Source organism: Dermochelys coriacea, chromosome 15 (assembly GCF_009764565.3).
Source record: "Dermochelys coriacea isolate rDerCor1 chromosome 15, rDerCor1.pri.v4, whole genome shotgun sequence".
Lineage (NCBI taxonomy): Eukaryota > Metazoa > Chordata > Testudines > Dermochelyidae > Dermochelys > Dermochelys coriacea.
In genome coordinates, this window is record NC_050082.1 from 12,243,451 (window position 1) to 12,263,891 (window position 20,441).

The 20,441-nt window shown below is 44.8% G+C and overlaps 2 protein-coding genes across 7 annotated transcripts in view; one reads left to right on the forward strand and one right to left on the reverse strand.

Moving 5' to 3' along the window:
* GGT1 (gamma-glutamyltransferase 1) overlaps positions 1–9,673 on the forward strand; it is a 60,538-nt gene extending 50,865 nt beyond the window's left edge. For all 4 annotated transcript variants that reach the window (XM_038372942.2, XM_038372941.2, XM_043498269.1 and 1 more), the window contains 2 exons: positions 1,252–1,365; positions 6,148–9,673. In XM_038372942.2, coding sequence (XP_038228870.1) covers positions 1,252–1,365; positions 6,148–6,291 — 258 coding nt within the window. In that variant the 3' untranslated portion in view covers positions 6,292–9,673. The remainder of the gene's footprint in view (positions 1–1,251; positions 1,366–6,147) is intronic.
* The window catches only part of GGT5 (gamma-glutamyltransferase 5), a 42,559-nt gene continuing 31,021 nt past the window's right edge, over positions 8,904–20,441 (reverse strand). For 2 of the 3 annotated variants that reach the window (XM_038372948.2, XM_038372946.2), the window contains exons 5-12: positions 19,346–19,503; positions 18,267–18,413; positions 17,675–17,811; positions 16,455–16,645; positions 15,271–15,368; positions 13,974–14,086; positions 12,223–12,333; positions 8,904–11,955 (exon numbers count right to left, since the gene is read on the reverse strand). In XM_038372948.2, the coding sequence (XP_038228876.1) occupies positions 11,809–11,955; positions 12,223–12,333; positions 13,974–14,086; positions 15,271–15,368; positions 16,455–16,645; positions 17,675–17,811; positions 18,267–18,413; positions 19,346–19,503 (1,102 nt within the window). In that variant the 3' untranslated portion in view covers positions 8,904–11,808. The remainder of the gene's footprint in view (positions 11,956–12,222; positions 12,334–13,973; positions 14,087–15,270; positions 15,369–16,454; positions 16,646–17,674; positions 17,812–18,266; positions 18,414–19,345; positions 19,504–20,441) is intronic. The other variant, XM_038372950.2, reaches the window with a different exon arrangement.

The following is a 20,441-nucleotide window of genomic DNA, read 5'->3' on the forward strand; positions in this document are numbered from 1 at the left end:
TACTTGTGTACATTCCTGAGCATGTGAAAATTTGTATCTGGCTCTTTGCATGAGATTTTCCTGAGTGCAAAAGGGTGAATTTTTTTTAGGCTGCTGAAAGAGTTAGTGGGTCAATAACAGTTGGTTAGCAAATACTGTCATCTACTATCCTTGGAGATAAGGAATCCAAGTCAGATTTGGTACAACGTTCCAAGCTTCTGAGGTAACTTTCATGGTGTGCCCTGCTTTGGGGTGATAATGGTCCAAGTACACTTTAATAGAAGACCAGCAGAGGCTGCTGTTGAGGCTCATTCAGTATAACTTATTGACAATTAAGGGGACAATCTAGGTCACTTGCCTCACAGGCATGCAAAGTTATTAACTTTTCCAATATTTATGTTTCTGAGAGCTACATGGTTTGCATGGGACCTGCTCCTTCATGCATTTCTCTACATGCATGTCCAAATGCAGGACTCTCAAATGGCAGCTGTGCTGCACAGCTACAGGTCACATTTACTGGAACTCTGAATGCATCCGATGAAGTGAGCTGTAGCTCACAAAAGCTTATGCTCAAATAAATTTGTTAGTCTCTAAGGTGCCACAAGTACTCCTTTTCTATTTACTGGAACTCTAACTAGGCTTAATTTGAGTCCACTTTAGAAATGTGGATCCTCATGATCCACTGTACAAACTTCTTACAGAAGCAGCCTTACAAAGTGTTTATGGTTATCACAGGAAGAAGCTGTCACCCTAGTGCTCTGCTTCCTCTGATAAAGGCTGTTGCTGTCCCTCTTTGGGCACTGCAGTGATAGGAGGGTATATGTGGTCTAGATACAGAGAAGTGCAAAATTCAGGCACTAACTTTGAATGCCCTACAGTTTTGCCCTTTTTATTTATAGACAGAAGGGTTCAACTGAGCAATTGGGATCTGGGATTCTGAATTCCTCCTCTAAAGCACAGCCATGTTGGGCAGGATCTATAAAGATGCTCAGACCCACTGCAGTTCTGCTTTTGTGGTCCATTCTGCTTCCTGCTTATGTTTTCTCTCTGTAAATATTTATGCTACAGTGGCTCTGAATCACCTGAGCAGCCCTGTATACTGGGGTGATCTCCTGTGTCCCGTTCAACCAGGTTTAGAGGCAGTATTGTATGGGTAAAGCCTAACATGCTGAGGAATCTGGCTCTCTTTCACTGCAGTATTTTGAGACACCAATGTCCAATTTCTCCAGGGGTAGGTCATGTACTAATGTTGTGGCTTTCTGCTTCATCCAGACAATCATCAAATCACTCTGGTTCGGGTATGATGTGATGAAGGCTGTGGAAGAACCTCGAGTTCATGATCAGCTGTTTCCCAATGTCACGGAGCTGGAGCAAAATGTAGAGCAGGTCTGTCTTCTCTGGGAGGGATTGGGGTAGGGGGAATGATGTCCGACATGATCCTGGTCTCTGCAGGCACCGTGGGAATGTTTTCCCTGTGTTCCATTGCATAATGTTTGTCTGACTGTTTATGAACATAAGAATTAAAGCTGGGCAAAGCTTTGGCCTTAGTCCACAACAAGGAGTACAAGGGCCCATCCATGTGGGTTTGCACTTGGAATTTTGGCTGCAAACAAAGCTGGAAATGCCAGTACTACAGAGCTGCCCTTGGATTTGCCTGGAGGGAACTTAATGCTGTCCTTGGCCCTGCATAGCTTAAAAACTTTTTAAAATACTCAGCCTGGGCTAGGCATGAAGTTTGTAACAACTACAAACCCAGTGAATTTCAACAGCTTTGTCTCTTAATATATTACTCTCTTCATGATCCTGAAGAGTTGGGTATGAAGCTGAGTTGTTCTATGGCACCTGAACGATGGCCAAGGAGATATTCATTCAGTGCTGAGATCACCCTTGAAAATCCATAGAAAACTTCCACCAAAGGTCCTTACATGGGACCTTTGCTGTCCTGTCAATGCATTGTTACACTGGGGTAAAACTTGCCTTCAGTCTGGATTCAGAATGACAGATACCACTCCACTCAAGCCAGCAGACCTGCTTCTCTCACTCACTTCTCCGATACACTAACTTTCCAGATGTCCTGCGATCAGATGTGGATCAGCACTTTCTCTGCAGAGCTGCAGAACAACTCTAGAAGACACTCTGGGTCTTGTGTATTTAAAAACACATGCTTTTCCCGGACAAAACCTGCTTTGTTCATCAAACTAGAAACACTGTGTCCGGAAACCTCTTTTCTATCTGTGGAGAGCTAAAGGGGCTTCCACTGTAGTTATGGCAGCAACTAAAATAGCCTTTATCAACATTGTGGATGGCCCCAGGCCTCTAAAAGCCACAAAAACACCCTGTCAACCTCAAAACTAGTCAGTTGACTGGAGTGAGGCAGTTCGCCTACAAAACTTGAAGTGGCGTGGATGAGGAGCTCATGAATGGACTTGATGTGCTGTAGTGTTCAAAATATTTCACTTACATAAAATGGCCCTACTGGGTCAGACCAAAGTTCCATCTAGCCCAGTATACTGGCTTCTGACAGTGGCCAGTGCCAGGTGCTTCAAAGGGAATGAACAGAACAGGCAATCAAGCGATCCATCCCATGTTGCTCATTCCCAGCTTCTGGCAGACAGAGGCTAGGGACACTCAGAGCATGGTATTGCACCCCCTGCCCATCCTGCCTACTGGCCATCGATAAATCTATCCATTAATTTCTCTAGTTCTTTTTTTGAACCCTGTTATAGTTTTGGCCTTCACAACTTCCCCTGGCAACGAGTTCCACAGGTTGACTGTGTGTTGTGTGAAGAAGTACTTCCTTTTGTAAATTTTAAACCTGCAGCCCATCAATTTCCCTATTAATGACCCCTAGTTCTTACATTATGTAAAGGAGTAAATAACACTTTATTCACTTTCTCCACTCCAGTCAAGATTTTTATCAACCTCTAGCATATCCCCCCATAGTCTTCTCTTCTCCAAGCTGAAAAGTCCATCTGTTTAATCTCTTCACACAGAAGCTGTTCCATACCCCTAATCATTTTTGTTGCCCTTCTCTGTACCCTTTTCAAGTCCAATAGAACTTTTTTGACATGGGGCAACCAGATCTGACCAGAGTATTCAAGATGGGGGTGCACCTGGGATTTTTACAGAGGCATGATCATATTTTCGCTCTTATCTGTTCCTTTTTCTAATGGTTCCTCACACTCTGTTCGCTTTCTTGACGGCCGCTACACATAGAGCAGATGTTTTTGGAAAGCTATCCACATGGTCTCCTAGATCTGTCACCCCAGTGCCCTGCTTCCTCTGATAAAGGTTGTTGCTGTCCCTCTTTGGGCGCTGCAGTGATAGGGGGGTATGTGTGGCCTAGATATAGAGAAGTGTAAAATTCAGATACTAACTTTGAATGCTCTAGGGTTTTTGTCCTTTTTATTTAGAGACAGAAGGGCTCAACTGAGCAATTGGGATCTGGGATTCTGAATTCCACCTTTGTCATAACCATACAGCTAAGGGTAGCATAAAATCCCTTCTTTACCTGTAAGGGATTAAGAAGCTCGAATAACCTGGTTGGCACCTGACCAAAAGGACCAACAGGGAAAGAAGATCCTTTCAAATCTGTGGGGGGAGGGTTTGTTTGTGTGGCCTTTTGTTGTTCTCTCCTGGACAGAGAGGGACTAGGGCAGGAAAAACCATCTCCTAAAACCCTACCTGAAATAAACATCCAAGATTAAAAAAATTAAGGAAATGCATTAGCTTATCTTTTGTTTTAGCTTGTGAATTTTTCCCTAAGAGAGGTTTATTCCTGTTTTTTGTAACTTTAAAGTTTTGCCTAGAGGGGAATCCTCTGTTTTAAATCTTATTACCCTGTAAAATTATCTTCCATCCTGATTTTACAGAGGAGCTTCTTTTACTTTATTATAAAGTTTTTTGTTTTTAAAACCTGATTGGTTTTTAGTGTCCTAAAAACCCAAGTGCTCATCTTGTTTACCTATTTGGTTGGTATATTATTCTCAAGCCTCCCCAGGAACGGGGGTGAAGGGGCATGGGGGGGGATATTTTGGGGAAACAGGAACTCCAAGTGGTCGTTTTCCTGAATCTTTGTCTAACTCACTTGGTGGTGGCAGCAATACTGTCCAAGGCCAAGGAAGAATTTGTACCTTGGGGAAGTTTTTAACCTAAGCTGCTAGAATTAATCTTGGGGGGGAGGGGGTGGGTTTTTCATGCAGGTTCTCACATCTGTACCCCAGAGTGGGAAGGGCATCCTGACATCCTCTAAAGCACAGCCGTGTTTGGGCAGGATCTATAAAGACCCCCAAACCCACTGCAGTTCTGCTTTTATGGGCCACTGTGCTTCCTGCTTATGTTTCCTCTCTGTACAAAGCACACCGCTGAATTGCACACATCGTTTTCCCAAGCTCATACAATGTGCATTCCTTTACCTTTATCCACATTGAATGTCATCTGCCATTTTGTTGCCCAGTCACACAGTTTTGTGGGATTCCTTTGTAACCTGCTTTGGCCTTAACTATCTTGAATAATTTTGTATCATCTGCAAATTTTGCCAACTCATTGTTTACCCCTTTTTCCAGGTCATTTATGAATATGTTGAACAATATTGGTGCTAGTATAGCCCCCTGGGGGGGGGGACACCACTATTCACCTCTCTCCATTCTGAAAACTGATAATTTTGTACTATCTTTTAACCAGTTACTGATCTATGAGAGGACCTTCCCTCTTATCCCATGACAGCTTGCTTTGCTTAAGAACCTTCGGTGAGGGAATCTTGTCAAAGACTTTCTGAAAATCTAAGTATACATGATCTCCACTGGATCACTCTTGTTCATATGCTTGTTGACACCCTCAAAGCATTCTATTTAGATTGGTGAGGCAAGAGTTCCCTTTACGAACAATCATGTTGACTCTTCCCCAGCAAATCATGTTCATCTATGTGTCTGACAATTCTGTTCTTTACTATTGTTTCAACCAGTTTGCCCAGTACTGAAGTTAGGCTTGTAATTGCCGGGAGCGCCTTTATAAATTGGTGTCACGTTAGCTATCCTCCAGTCATCTGGTACAAAAGCTGATTTAAATGATAGGTTACAAACCACAGTTAATAGTTCTGCAATTTCACATTTGAGTTTTTTCAGACTTCTTGGGTGAATACCATCTGGTCCTGGCGACTTATTATTGTTTAGTTTATCAATCTGTTCCAAAACCACCACTAATGACACCTCAATCTGGGAGAGTTCCTCAGCTTTGTCACCTAAAAAGAATAGCTTAGGTTTTTGGGAATCTTCCTCACATGCTCCACAGTCAAGATTGATGCAAAAAATTCATTTAGTTTCTCTGCAATGGCTTTATCTTCGAGTGCTCCTTTAGCACCGTGATCGTCCAGTGTCCCCACTGATTTTTTTGGCAGGCTTCCCGCTTTTGCTGTTTCTTTGGCTAATTGCTCTACACATTCTTTTTTGGCCGGCCTAATTATACTTTTACACTTGACTTGCCAGAGTTTATGCTCCTTTTCTATTTTCTTCAATAGGATTTAACTTCCAATTATTAAAGGATGCCTTTTTCTGCTTCTTTTACTTTGTTTAGCCAAGGTGGCACTTTTTGGGGCCTCTTACTGTGTTTTTTAATGTGAGGTATAAATATAATTTAAACCTCTATTATGGTGTGTGTTAAGTTTCCATGCAGCTTGCAGGCATTTCACTTTTGGGACTGTACCTTTTAATTTCTGTTTAACTAGCTGCTTCTTTTTTGTGCAGTTCCCTATTTTGAAATTGAATGCTACTGTGGTGGGCTTATTTGGTGTCCCACCACCTCCACAGGGATGTTAAATTTAATTCTGTTATGGTTGCTTATTACCAAGTGGTTCAGCTATATTCACCTCTTGAACAACATCCTGTGCTCCATTTAGAATTAAATCAAGAATTGCCTTCTGTCACTTAGTAGCAAAACCCCTTGGAAAGCCAGAGAGGAGGTAGCTGGTTGGAGGAGTGGGAGGGTGGAGATGGTGGAACAGGTTTCTGCATGGCGCTACCAGCAGCAGAGGGGACCTGGCAGTGGAGGCAGCTCAGGGTACGGTATACTTGTGCGTTGCATGTGAGGTACATAGCATATGCTGTGTAATCTCTGTCTGCATCTTTGGCTGCCTCTCCTGTTGTGTGTTTACCCCTTCTCTCTGAATTCCAGGGCATAGAAGTGGAACTAGAGAAGAGGAAACACGCTATCAAGCGGACTAACAGTAGTGCTGTCGTCCAGGCCATTCTGCAGACTGCTGATGGCTGGTATGCTGTGTCTGATTCCCGGAAAGGTGGCTTCCCAGCAGGCTACTGAACTCACTCAAGTTGCTCTGACAGCCTGCTTCTTTGTGGATCTAGTAACCAGCTTCCAGGTGGGGAGAGGGAAGCAGGGAATACTTGAGCATTGCAACTCAGGGATTGTCACAGGAAAGAATGAATTTGCCTGTGGTTCTGCTAATAGACCTGGACAGATGTTTTTGAGGGCCATTACTGAAAAGTGCCTTTCACCAGATCAGTGTGTTAAGAAAAAGCACAAATCTCCCAGAATATACAGCACCTACCTAAAGGGTCTAGTCCCTACTCCTGCTCACCAGGGACTGAGTGCACAGCATTTGGAAGTTCCAAAGCCCCAGCTGCAGAAAGTGTTCCTTTATTTTTCAGCTTTATCCAGCCAGTGGCTGTCCTTGCCTGTCTTCTAGCAGTGACCGCATTCCCAGGAGAAATGTATGATGGTGTGTTAATGGGATGTAAGGTGCTGGTAACTCTATACTGTAAACTAGTACATCTGAGCTACAGGCTGAAGAGTGATTGGGATAACCCTTCACAACCTCACCAATTTTTTAAGACTATCGTCTTGCTTCTCATTTCAGGAGTTTATGAGGGGTGATGGTGCCAATGTCTTTTGTTTGTTTTTTATCTGTTCAAAAGCTGTAAAGGGAAGACAGAGACTACCTGTTTAATTTATGCTGAAAAAGAATTACAGGCCCATGGAGGTAAATATCCCTGGTTTCACCTGTACAGTACATGTGTCCACAAGGAATCAGGAGGCTCTATATGACTGAGGCTCTGCAGCAATTTGGCTCCTTGGTGCAACTCCTTCAGGTCCCAGAGAATAGGGACAAGGCTCCCTTATCCATGATGAGTCTTCCCTTCTCCCCTCACCCTAATTTGTCTCTCACTATTATCCCTTCTGACAGCATGCAAGAGTCCAAGGGAAAAAGGAAGGAAGCATATAAAGCTGAATATCATAGTATAAACCACTGCCACCCAGGGCAGCATGGCCTCTTGTCTTTCAGTGACAAAAATAACTTCTGAGGGTTTGCTTTGGTTATATCACTTTGATGTGGTGTCTAGAAGCTGAAAAAAGAATAAGGGGTGGGGGGTGCAGGGTGCCCATCCTTAAACTCCAAATTTGATGTGGTTGAATACATAGATTTTTCTTTACCTACCACTTACCCCAAAGACTTGCATATTGAAGAAGCTGTGTCTTAGATGAGTGTGAAGCTGTGGTTTCAGCCAACTGTCCCCCTTAAACTTTTGAGTTGCTTGTGACTTTCAGCCATCTTTATAATGGAAATAAGAACATTCTCCACCTTCAGAGCTCGGGTTCATTCATTTGGATTTGAGATGCAAGGTGGATAAAAAAGGCCCAAGCAGCCTCGCTGCCTACTGAAGTCCCCCCACCAGAGGTGAGGCTGGTCTGTAGCTGTCAAACTGGCAGCCTGCTACTCTCTCCATTGTCTGTTGGAGTTGGATAAAATCCAAGAACTCAAATAAACAGGATTTTAAAAATCTATTTGGTTGCAATAACTGGTGCCATTAGTAATACAAACAAGACTGCACTGAAAATGAATGTTAACCTGAAATAGCTCTCTAAAGAACAAGCTCAAGTATTTGTTCACCTGTATTTTAAAACAAGCAACCAAAAAAAAACCCCAAACAAAATCCCCAATAATAACTAAATGGATGTCAGGTCATTCAGAAAGTAAACCCCAAAGGATTTTGGAGCTTAATGGCAACTGTGTTCCTAAATCCTTTAGGTGTGGAGCAGGTCAGGAACTGACTTTTTCCTTCGAGAATTTCTGATGAAAACAAATGTTTTTTCATCAATTGTTGCTGAAAATGCTCAGATTTTGCAGTTACTAAAATTTAATTTCTTAAATGTTTTGGGATGAAAACTTGCTTTTTCAATGTCCTTTTTTTTTAATGAAAAATGTCAGTTGAGTTCATTTCCTGTCCCATTCTATATAGGTCCTTTGGCGAAAGGGCAAACTTTTTCCACAGTATGTCAAGGTTTAGCTGTCACGGTGTTGCTTTGATAATACAAACAGCAATAGGATTATTTTCTAGCTGCCAAATAAGTGCCAAAGTATGGCCTTCAAAGATTTGACCTGAGTTGCACTGATGGGTTTTTTAAAAAAAAATAAAATAAAAATCCATAACTGTGCACTGACATGGTATGATTGAAAGTCCCAGTAGAGGAAATTAAGTAGACCTTGGGTACTATTTTGGAACACACCAGAGCAAATCATTCTAAAATGACTGCTTTAGCGTCTCCAAATCTTTATGACGACACCACTTTTCTCACAGCACTCTAATTAAAGGAGCCTGATAAGCTCCTTAGCAAGAGTTAGGCTGTTGCTATTTCACAATCGTTGTAATATTCAGACCCCCCCACAATTCAGTGCGTAATGCAGGACCCAGGGACCAAGCCATGCAAGCACAGTCCAGGCAAAGATACCCTTATTTCAGAGGTGAAGTGGAACATGTGGCTGTTCAAAACCGCCTTGCTGCTATTGTAAGAAATGCCAGAATGACTCGGGATGGCAGAGAAATGAAAACCACACTGTTGGTTCCATTCTCTAAGAACTGATCAGTTAGTGGGTGAGATAGGGCAGCAGGCTAAAAATTCCCAGCATCTACAAGTCATTTGTAAAAGTAGTTTATTAAAAATATAGCTTTGTAAAACAAACTTCACCTGGAAAATAGAAACATATCCTCTGTTCACGGTGTCATGTAAAGTTTATGGAAGGTGGCAGTGTGCAGATAAACTGGCCCCTGCCCTTGGCAGCAGTCAGCCTGGGGGAGCCAAACATTGGAGAAGCCCAGGGCGAGACTTGAGTGATGCTGAGGTCAGGCTTGAGGTGTAATATGGTAGCAAAAATAGCTCCTGCCTCCTTTTGGCCAGTTCCTCATTTTTAAACACACTAAGCAACATTCACCCAGCCAAAAGTAATGACAGCTCTAGTGCTACTTCTGTTCAGTTTCTGCCTAGTGCTACTTCTGTTCAGTTTATCTGCCTATGTGATAGTTCTGCTGGCATACAATCAATGGGCCTGCTCTTGAAGAGTTGGGTCAATTTTTGAAATTACTGTTTTGGGCCTATGTAATTACCCCAGAGTGGCAACTAATTGTAGTCATCAGTGCTACCACCACTGAGATGTCAGTCTACCTGCAACTCAGGTCATTTGACTGCTAAATCACAACTGCAAGCACCAGACTGTAACAAGTATGTAGGTGACCTTAAAGAAAAAGCAGGGCCCCTATCATTCTACATACTATAGAATGAGTGCTAGCCAAGCAGCAACATTCTTTTATCCTGTACCGTTCTACCACACTTACATTTACTATTTGTTCAGGCAAGCACTTTAAAACGTAAGCCCCACTTCAGAAAAACACATGCTTTACATACTTGTCAATGAGTAAGAAAAAAGAAATTTCTTTTCCAGACAAAGACAGTTTCTTGATGTACAATTCCTGAAGGAAAACAGCTCTCTCTCTCTGTAGCAAGTTTCATTTTCAACAGCATTGAAATACATCTAGAGGCTGACTTTGTTTCTCCAAGTTAATAGCATTGGCTTGCATTTTATTTAAATGATAGGGACTTATGGGTAGAAAAGGCAGGCATCCAGCAATCTGGTTTCATGAGATACAGAATTTTTTTTAAAGGCATGTACTCAGCCATTTGTGACAAAACAATTACAGTGAGAAGGTTTGCGGAGACATTTTAAGCATGAGTTTAAAAAAAATGGCGGAGGGATAATGAGACTGGAGTAAAAAGACTAAGGTCTGACACGAATGCAACTGTTTTCTTTTCTGCATAAGATGGGTTACAGAATAGGGAATATAAATCTGTTATAGGCAAAGCTTTAAAAGCATATAATATTCTCAAATTCCTGTATGCAAACAAAGGTTCCTGTACATGTAAGTGACTGCAGGTGAATTTATAGAGGCATGCTGAATCTTCGGTCCTGTGAATTTTTCTAAAGCCCATCAGTGTACAAATATAAACAATGTGACTGCATGCCCAGACATACTTATGGCAGGGATGAGGCATAGATAACCCCCAAGGCTGCTCATGTCTGCAATTTACCAAGCACTAGTCTGTTCCCCTGCTACAGGTGTATTAGCTATGACTGTTCTTTGACATGTTCCTAAGCTCCTCTCCTCAAATTCTCTGAAAAACTTAGGTCACTTACGGTAGTTAATCAGGGGGAAGTAGTTTTTTGTGGAGCACACTTCTTACCGAGGATACAGGCGTCAAATAGTCGCAGAATGCACAGCACCGCTCTAGAACAGGCCGCATCATGTCTCGTTGCATTGGTGGGTGCTGTAACAGTTCCAGCATATTTGTGAAGATGTAAAAGAAATCCTGCTGAATTACCCTACTCTTACCTGCACCCTTATTTTAAAGGGTCCTCCCAGGACCCATGTCACTCCTGTTTTGAAGCAATATTAATTTCCTTCTCTTGTGCATCCTCACTTCAACTCATCCAGGGCCTGGTTTCTGCTTCACTATGGAACACGTCTCGATAAGGATGAGCAAGGAAATCTGGTGAAGGCTTAGGGCTTCCCGCCCGCAAGGGAGAGGTGTAAGACTGGAAGATTAGCTGTAATAATACATTATCAGTTCCTTCCAAAGGAGAGAAGAATTCACATTATCCATCCTAATGCACAGTCACACTTTGCACGGCTCATTTGTAGGGACTCCCTCTTATGCAGGGCCTAAGAAACCTTCAGTGCTACTATAGAGGTGGCCCTCATTCCTACAGTAGCTGACTGCCGCAACAGACGCTGTAGTACATAGACCAGGTTTGTGCTAATGCTAATGTAAAATGATACCCGTGGGCCAGGCAGGGGTCCTGGGATTGCAAGAGCTAGACAAAATGTTGTTAGACTCACTCCCTTAGTGTGTGTCGAAGCAAAGCTATATCTTGCAGCTCTGCTGTGCAACTTGGTGGTGCTGAAACACACCTGAGCAAAGAAAGTCATCTGTGATAACTTCCTATTTCACGTGAATGGTGTGGCCAGAAAGCACATTCACACATGGGGGGGGAGGGTTTCCAAAGCCAGAAAGAAACCAATCCCACTCCTATCTGAGGATCTTCAGACTCTAGGGAAGATAGAGTCAGGTCCCTGAGGGCAGCTCCCACTGTCACTGGGCCTGGTTCCCCTTTCCAAATTCCCACTGCTTGGTAAATCCCTGATTTCTGGATTCATATTCTAAATAGCTCCTCTGTTCACAAAATATATTTCTATATATCACACAAGAGCTGGTCCTTTGTCCTCTGGACCCAGCTAGCAGATATAATAAATGGAGGGTATGATTCTAGCCAAGACTGGCTGACTAGTGCCTGTAACAGCTTGAAGGTAGCTTGCCATATATTGGAGGGTCAGTTGTTACTATGAGTCTCACCCACTGCTAGGTGGCTTCAAGAAGTCCGACTGGTACAGGAGGTGTCAGGGGTGCTTCCAGGATAACTGGTGCTCTGGACCCAGTTATTTCATACTCTTTTTAGCTAGAATAAAATGTTTGCTACAGCACTTCTTCTTAATACCCAGATGACTTCCCCATCTTCCTTTGATCAGAATAAGCAAAGATGCATCTTCCTTCCTTTGAAATCCCCTGCACAACATTCAGGAATGTGTGGGGTTTCGATTCACGGTGTCCTCTGCTCAGCAGTCCCAGCTTAACATGCTGAAAGAGAAGGAGCAGAAAAAATGAAGTCAAGTCTCGCCGGGGCCTCTGTTGTGTGTTGCATCTGGGCTTATTCTCCCATGGGACGGAAAGATGTTGTACAACTGGTCCGGAGACTGGATTCAAATAAAAGGAACATCAGTTGGAAGTGGGCCCCTCCTATCATTTGGTGTGGTGACAGGCAAGGCAGCACTCAGTTGCTGTATATTTGTAACCCACACCAAGGACAAGAATCTAGTGCAGGGAGAACCAACGGAAGCTGCTCACCTCATCAAATTTTGGCTCAAACTGGATGGAGTTGTTTGTGGAAGCATGGAGAACTGGCAGTGAGATGGCCTGCTTCAGGTCATAGCCAAACCAGAGTTTGTTCATGATTGCCTGTAGTGGAACAAAGTCAGCAGGGTGAGAAACTGGGTCAAATTCTCATTTACACTGGTGCAAACCCAGAGCCTCTCCTTTGAAGTCTTTGGGCTATATCCTGCTTGTATGGCAGCATAAGTCTGAAGTAACTCTAGAAGTTACAGATTTACACCAGTAATATTTAGGATCAAGTGAGAGTGACTGCTCTCCCTAGGTCGGGGTGGGCACCTTTGACAGCTTTAGTTCTTTGTCAGGCCTCTTGAACCTGGTCAAACTAGTATATGCAGTTTCCTTCACAGGGTGAGTCTTCTCAAGACTTGCTACCTACCTAGGGATTTCCATTAATTACCCTCCAGTGATGTTGGTTTCTCCAGGAAACCCTGTAACTTCCTCACAGAGCCATGAAAACACCTATAAGGTTGATACACTAGTCTTTTGCTATTTGCCCATATCTCACATAAACAACTGGCCATAAAAGTGCTGTGCACTATACCAAGGGAGAGCAGCTTATTCCCCATACCTGTTGCTCCATGGCCCCAGGCGGGCTAGACACAGGTTCCTTCAACAGACGAATACTACCCTTGAAACAGGTGGAGGGACAGAAACACACACAGATGTTCCCTCCACAGCACTCACTGGTCCAAATGAAAGGGACAGAGTTTGAATCTGTCTTGATTCTCCCTTGCCTCGTCCACAGCAGCACCTTGTGATGCTGTTTGAACATCAGCCCAGCTGTTAAACTATTAAGAACAACATCCAGAGCTTTAACAAGCTTCAGGGATGAGTCTTTTTGTTGCTGGCAACCAAGGGGTCATTTTTCATTTAGCCTCCTCTAAAAAAAAAAAAAACACTAGAACAACAGGCCCTAAGGGACAGGAGATGGGCTAGAAGGCTGATCTTGCCCATCCCTAACTGCGGCCATTCAAGGCTGGATCAACAACTTGGCCTACAGCGACTTCCTCCGTTTCCTGTCAGAGAGGCCTGAACTAGCAAAAGAGGGAGGCAAGAATGAATGCGACTCAACATCCAAAGATGATGGTTCCAACAGTGAAGGGGAGATTTGCCTCTCCAGCTGGCCAGAGAGTGACTATGAAATCCTTTACCTGACCTGGAAAGCAACCTGGGGACACTTTGGCCCCAACCTCTATGGAGAGGAAGTGATTTTCCCCACCCCCAACCTCTAATGAGAGGAGTTTTTAAGGACAGGACTAGCAATTGCATCAGGTTTGTGAAAGAGGACATGGAGTGTGCAGGATGGCAGGAACATTCCCTATCTGGTCTGGGAGATGGTACCAGCGATACCAGTTTTAATAAGCTACCATTTCATCCACTCTACCTCCAGTAGACACACCATCTCTTCCTTTTAGCAAGAAAGTCTAAGCCATCCCTGTGGGGCAATGACAAAGCTGCCATGAAGTGAAGGAAACTCCAGTTCATGGTAATGTCAAAACCCACTTGGGCTAGTGTCCAGTGTAGTCACAAAGGCTGGTGGGCCTGCAGCACTCTCAAACAGAATTAACAGCACCGACAAAAGGAACTGCGGCCCCCTCTGCCCTGCAGGTAGGTTTATGAACATTTCACGCGTTTAGCAGAAGGAAACTCAAATGAAGATCAGTAACTTTAGTGCTCCATCCCCTGCTACGCGGTCACTCGCTCACCAAGGCAGTGGCGCTGATAATCAGGTCCCCTCCTGAGCCTCCAATCACCAGCTTGGAGTTATCATCTTTGGAGACAAGAATGGAAGGAACCATGGCAGAGGGGGGTATCTCTCCTAGAGAAGATGGAGAATGAGTTATTGGCCCATCTGGCCATAGGGGGAAAAAAACAAACTTTGTTCATTGCAAATCTCTGTCTGTCTCCTCCCTGTTCCACACCGAACCTCACCCGTTCCCCTCAGCAATTCAACATCCCATCAGTTTATCCAGAAATACAAATCTTGGGGATTTGCTTTTGTCTCCTTTAGCCAGAGGCAACTCCTTGGAAGCCCAGCCTGCACTAGAGGAGGCCTGTAACTATGAAGATGCTCTCACAGTCCTGCTTAGCTCTGTAGTGTGCTGCAGCCTCAAACTTCGGGAACTGCTGGAACTAGACATCAGTGATAGGCACAACCTGGGCACACCTATATTCGCAGTAGGGCTATAGTCAATGTTCTGTCAACCTCTGGCATAGCTGAGCCATGGAAGATTTCCTTGGGGTGACACTTAACTGCCAACGTGGAAAACAATGCGCCAATAGCCCCAGGCTTGCGCACTTTATATAGACCTATAGGGTTGTACAGCTATAAATACACCTCTGGCACTCAAAAAGAAAAGGAGTACTTGTGGCACCTTAGAGACTAACAAATTTATTAGAGCATAAGCTTTCGTGAGCTACAGCTCACTTCATCGGATGCATTTGAAAGCTTATGCTCTAATAAATTTGTTAGTCTCAAAGGTGCCACAAGTACTCCTTTTCTTTTTGAGAATACAGACTAACACGGCTGCTACTCTGAAACCTCTGGCACTGTAATAAAGCTATTTAAATTCTTGGTGGATGTGTGTGTCTTGTGGGGATTATTATTTTCCCCACAATGAGTATTGTGAAGTCACTGGGAGCCGAGAGTAAGCACGGCAGCATTTATCCCTATATGAATAGTAGTTACTTTTCTGAGTTCAGCTTCTCAGCATTTTGCCTCTGCTTTGTATGCCCTGGCCAGAAAATGACTGAAAGAGTTTTACAGACCCAGATACTGCACTAGTTCAGAACAAATTCACATCTAGTTCTGGTCAGAAAGGGATCAGAGAGGAAGAGTAACGTCTGACCCTTGGAATGTCCTGCTGGAGATCATTTCCCAGGGTGCACTTTAGGCTTAGAGCCATGAGCTGACTGCTCAAGATCTGGGAGCACATCCAAAAGTTTGTGGATGCTCACAGCATGTTCTGGCCTTTTGTTAAGATAAGAGTCGACAGCTCTCACCGCTAGTGATCTTGTTTCTTGGCTTCTTCTTGCAGAAGTCAACGAGCTCGTTATTTAAAATGATCCCAGTGTTTGGAGAATATACCATTGAGCCAAACCTGGTGGAGGGAAAGCACATGTGAGATGTGGGAGTCCAGGACTGTTATGCCAAAGATCACCGACAGACAGAACAGTAGAGAACCCTTCGGGAATTACCACTAGCCATGCTGCACCATGCCAGCCTAGCGCTGCCATATACAGAAGCCCACAGAAGATTCTGCTAAGCCCATATTCAGCGCAGAGGTGATTATACCACTGTGCCAGTGCCTTAAGGCTGGGGTACCTTTATATTTACTGTTGTGTGGCCACAGGCTGTGTGGGTTGCTGAGTCCACTATCTGTAAGGAGAGACAAGAGAGTTTTACCTTTTGTATGGCTAAGTTTTGAAATCAGAGTAAATATTACGCCCTTGTGCTGGGCCAGAGGCATCACTGAATGGGCAACAAAACTGAGACACTTCTAGTTCCTAAGCCAGCTGAGTCCAGGTGCTTGTAAAAGAGTTGCTGGCTGTCACTTTCTAGGGCATCTCTTAGTAAGTGGCTCAGTAGCAAAAACTACTGAGCAAGTTGTTTGTCCTGTCTGACTCCTGAGTGGACGTGGCACTATAGGTGGATTGGGGCTACGTCCCTTGATAGCAGGGGACAATTTCACTACTCCAGCTGGGAACAACCAAACTCAGATGGCTGGCTGAGAAAGTGTAGGGAAGCTCAGAGGAAGGCTGTCCTGTGGGTAGCTACATCCCTGCCCCTGCCTTGCCTATTTCTGGGAAACTGAAACACAGGCTATTGTATTGTTCATAACCAGCTTGGCAGCCAGGTAACTGGCTGTGCCAGTTTATTATACTGGAGGGTAGGATTGTGTGTCAGTTTCAGTAGACCAGGCCATCTGGTCCCCTCCCTATGAGGACAGCACAGCAACCTCCCCACACCCTCCCCCAGAGTGGCAACCTGCGGAAGAGTGAAGGTGGGGAGAGACAGGGGAGACCTGAGACTGAAGCCATTTCCCAAGAGTCACAAGTTGGGCAGCAGCTGGTTTTCAGGTGGCACTACCCACTCTCATACACTCAAGGAGCCCCATGAACCTGCTCAGCAGAGTTCCAGTCACACTCCCTCTGGGTGACCAAATCACCAGGCTCTGGTCACTTACGGCTGGTTGATAGTGCTGGTGACAGACACAGCACTGCCATCTTCAGCGAGGACGGAGACGTGGGAGGTGCCGTAGCCTACGATGCTTGGCTGCGAGAGATTGTAAAAATTGTCTGGATGGTCACCTCTGTCATCTATACGCTTCCTGATAAGTTCAGCAAAGGAGTTGGACAACAGTTCTTGAATAATCACCTAGGAATAAGGCCAAGGGCAGTGAGATGACCCTTCCAGAGCAAAGGGATGCTGCTGCAGGCTGAGAAGGAGGTCATAGGGTGATGGAATTCAGAGAATCTACATCATCACTCAAGCACTGTCAGCATCTGTCGCCCAACTGCTCCCCACAACCTGCCTCCTCAAACAACACTAAGCAGAGCTATCAGTGCTCAATAACCAACTCCTGAACAAATGAGAACACTCTGGCAAACGACAACAGATGACGCATGTAATCCAGATCCTCTTTCCTGCTTCAGTTGATCAGGTGAGCTGTAGCTCACGAAAGCTTAGGCTCAAATAAATTTGTTAGTCTCTAAGGTGCCACAAGTCCTCCTTTTCTTTTAATCAACACACTGACATTGAGACTGTCTGAGAACACAGGGCCCAATTCTGCCACCCTCAGCCAAGCTGAGCAGTACTGTTCTCCACCAGTTGTCCCACTGATTTTACTTCCTCCCCATTGCAACAGGACTACAGAGTGTAAATTCCTACTCAGCAAGAGTAAGCATGAGAGAAGTAACATTTAACGTTGCAGTGTGGTGTTCTAATGAACCTCAAGGGGAACTGGCAGGTTGTTTGGAAGGTTTATCATAGGGAGTTTATGACAAAGAGGTTTCAAAACAGTAACAGCAGCCCTGCATCAAAGCTATAGAGAAGGCAGGAAAGGAGGAAGGGGCCCCAAGATAACAGCTGTTCTCCACGACAGTGTTCCCTATCAACTATCCAATGGACAGTCAGTACAGGAAGTCCAAGTTTGCACATATTCATCTTACAAGTAAGAGTCCTATTGAGATGGAGATGCACTGGGACCAGTGAGCTGTGAAACTTTATGGGGTTTGGGTACTTGAATCTTATTAGCAAGGAAACATTGACTGGACTTTAAAATACATGGACAATTAACAGCAAATTGATTTCCATTTCTTCCCTTCCCCCACTGATTGTGCTGCAGGTGCAGTCTGAGATCTGCAACGGCATTTCTGGCTGCCTCATGGCACTGTGCTGGCTCACCTGCTCTATGCCAGAGAACTGCGGGTCATCCGATTTTGGCTTTTGCCCATTGCCAAACTTCAGGGCCTCTGCAATACGATGGTAGGTCTCAATCTTCCCACTGGTCGACGTCAGAGACTGTGGCGTGAATTTAAACTCTTTGGTGGAGTAAGGAAGACAGCCAGCTGCATTATATCATGAGTCCAAATCCCATCTACTCTTTCTGTCCCATCCCTATTCATAATCCATTTCTTCCCATCTGAGAGACTTGATCCCACAGACTGAACATGGGCTGGGAGCCAGGAACACCAAAGTTCTAATTCCTGCTCTGAAACCAATTCTCTTTGTGACTTTGGGAAAGTCAGTTAACCTCTTTGCCTCTGTTCCCCTAGCTGTATAATGGGGATAATGATGCTTCCCTACCTCACAAAGATGTTTGGAGGATTAGTTGGTTCCTATTTGTAGCATGCTTTGAAGATAAGGGACAAGTAGTGTTATTACATGGCTGTTTCTGATCTCATCCTGCCCCTCCACCCACTGTCACTGCCAGTGCCCTTCCTGTCCATGTAGATGGTACACGATACAGAAATCTGCCTTTCATTTCACAGATTACCTTTCAGTATGTTGAGGATGAAGAGAAGAACAGGACCCCCAGCAGGTGCTGGAGGGGAATACATTGTGTATTCACCCAGAGAAATATTCAGGGGTGTCATCACTTTTGCCTTGAAATTCTTGAGGTCACTCAGCAGCAGACTGCCATCTTCAAGAGAAGACAAGAGAAGCACATGCCATTGGCGTGATAGCTTACTCTACGGGTACCATAGGCAGAGAGAACCAGATGAATACCTGCAAGCCTGATGAATACTTAGTACACCGGGCCCCAGCATCCCCCCACCTATCTTTTGCTATTCCTCTTTTGTATGTCAAACCCAAGGACAGCAAAAAACTGATACAGCTGGTGAAACAACTGCACAGTGACCCTGACTGAATGACGGAGCAGAGGCTGGGTTTCAGGCTCCACTCCTGGGGCTGAGCCAGATCATGTCTGCTCCCAGTGGAAAGGGAAACGGCATGAGTTGCCCTGCTGTAGAACCCTCAGCTGTATCAAAGTCAAGGCTACAGCTTTCCTGAACATAGACCCATTTTCTTAGCTGAAAACTCTATTGTGTATAATCCTAGGCATTAGGGCTCAAATCCAGGCCTGGTATAATTCCACAGAGTCAGCTGAGTTGCACCAGGAAATATCAGGCCTAGTATTTTCACCAATACTTGTCATGATGCCAATTTTTAAAAAAGGTGACTAGTGACTTTGAGTGCTCAATTTTGGGGGCCACAAACTGAGTTCTTTGCATTTATCTTTATCGAATTTCATCCTGTTGGTTTCAGAATAATTTTCCAATTTGACAAGGTCCTTTTGAATTCTAATCCTCTCCTCCCAAGTACTGTACTTGCAACCCCTCAGTCTGATGTCATTGCCAAAATTTATAAGCATACTCTCCACTCCATTATCCAAGTCTTTAATGAAAATATTGAATAGCACTGGACCCAAGACTGACCCCCTGTGAGACCCCACTAGCTATGCCCTCCCAGTTTGACAGTGAACCACTGATAACTTCTCTTTGAGTATGATCTTTCAGCCGTTGTGCACCCACCTTACAGAAATGTCATCTATGAAGTATAACTGTTACCTACTTTCATGCTTTATGTCCTTCACCAAATCCCGTGCTATCTCGCCCTCATAAAATTCTCTGGCTCCCTTCTCTGCTACAACCTTCAGTGTATTCAGCAGGGCTGGCCAAAAGATGATTTCATCAGGTTTTAGGACCCCACCATTCTTACAGAACAGCTTGCTGTTAAGAGAGAATGTCCATCAGTTCAGGTTTATAGCGTGCGTGTGATTATTTCTCTCCCCTAACAGAGTCCCCATTTGCCAGCCAAAGCTCGTTTCTTCTGTGTACAGTTTGTCCTGGTTCTCAAAACTCCACTCCATACTACCAGGGGAAGGCCTGTCTTCATACAGTAACTCTCCCTTGGTGAGCATGTCTCTATATCAAGTCCCACACAAAGATTCCTCACTCTGGTCCTGAAGATGCAGCCTTTATTCAAGTAATCCCACTGGGAATGCTCACATGAGTAAGACTGCAGGTTTCTGCCCTTTCAGCAGACAGTTGCAACACTGTCAATGTCTTTCAACAGATGCAGTCTTCACACATCCAGTCCCCCATCTCTTATTCTCAACGTTCAGCTGCATTTACTAAATCATCCCTCTCTGCAGAGCCACTCAAGAGGTGCTGACAAAGCAAAGATATATTTCTATTATATTCCCCCATCCTCCCAAAACAGATTTTTCTTTCAGCTGCAAAAATTGACCAGTTGCCAGCAGAGTATTCCGAATTCAAGCCCATTCAGTGGCACATTTTTGTCCTGCACACCATAGGTGCCGACTCTGTGGGTGCTCCGTGGCTGAAGCACCCACAGGGAAAAATTAGTGGGTGCTCTGCGCCCACTGGCAGCCAAGCTCCCCTCACCCCCTGCCCCACGACGTCCTCCTCTCCTGAGCGTGCCGCTTCCCCACTCCTCCACCTATCTCCCAGTGCTTCCCGCCTGGCCGCCGCCAAACAGCTGTTTGGCAGTGTTGGCACGCTCCGGGAGGGAGGGGGAGGAGCGGGAACGGGGTGCATTCAGGGGAGGAGGTGGGGAAGAGGCGGTCCCAGGGCGGGGATTTGGGGAAGGAGTTGGAATAGGGGCAGGGAAGGGGCGGAGTTGGGGTGGGGACTTTGGGGAAGGG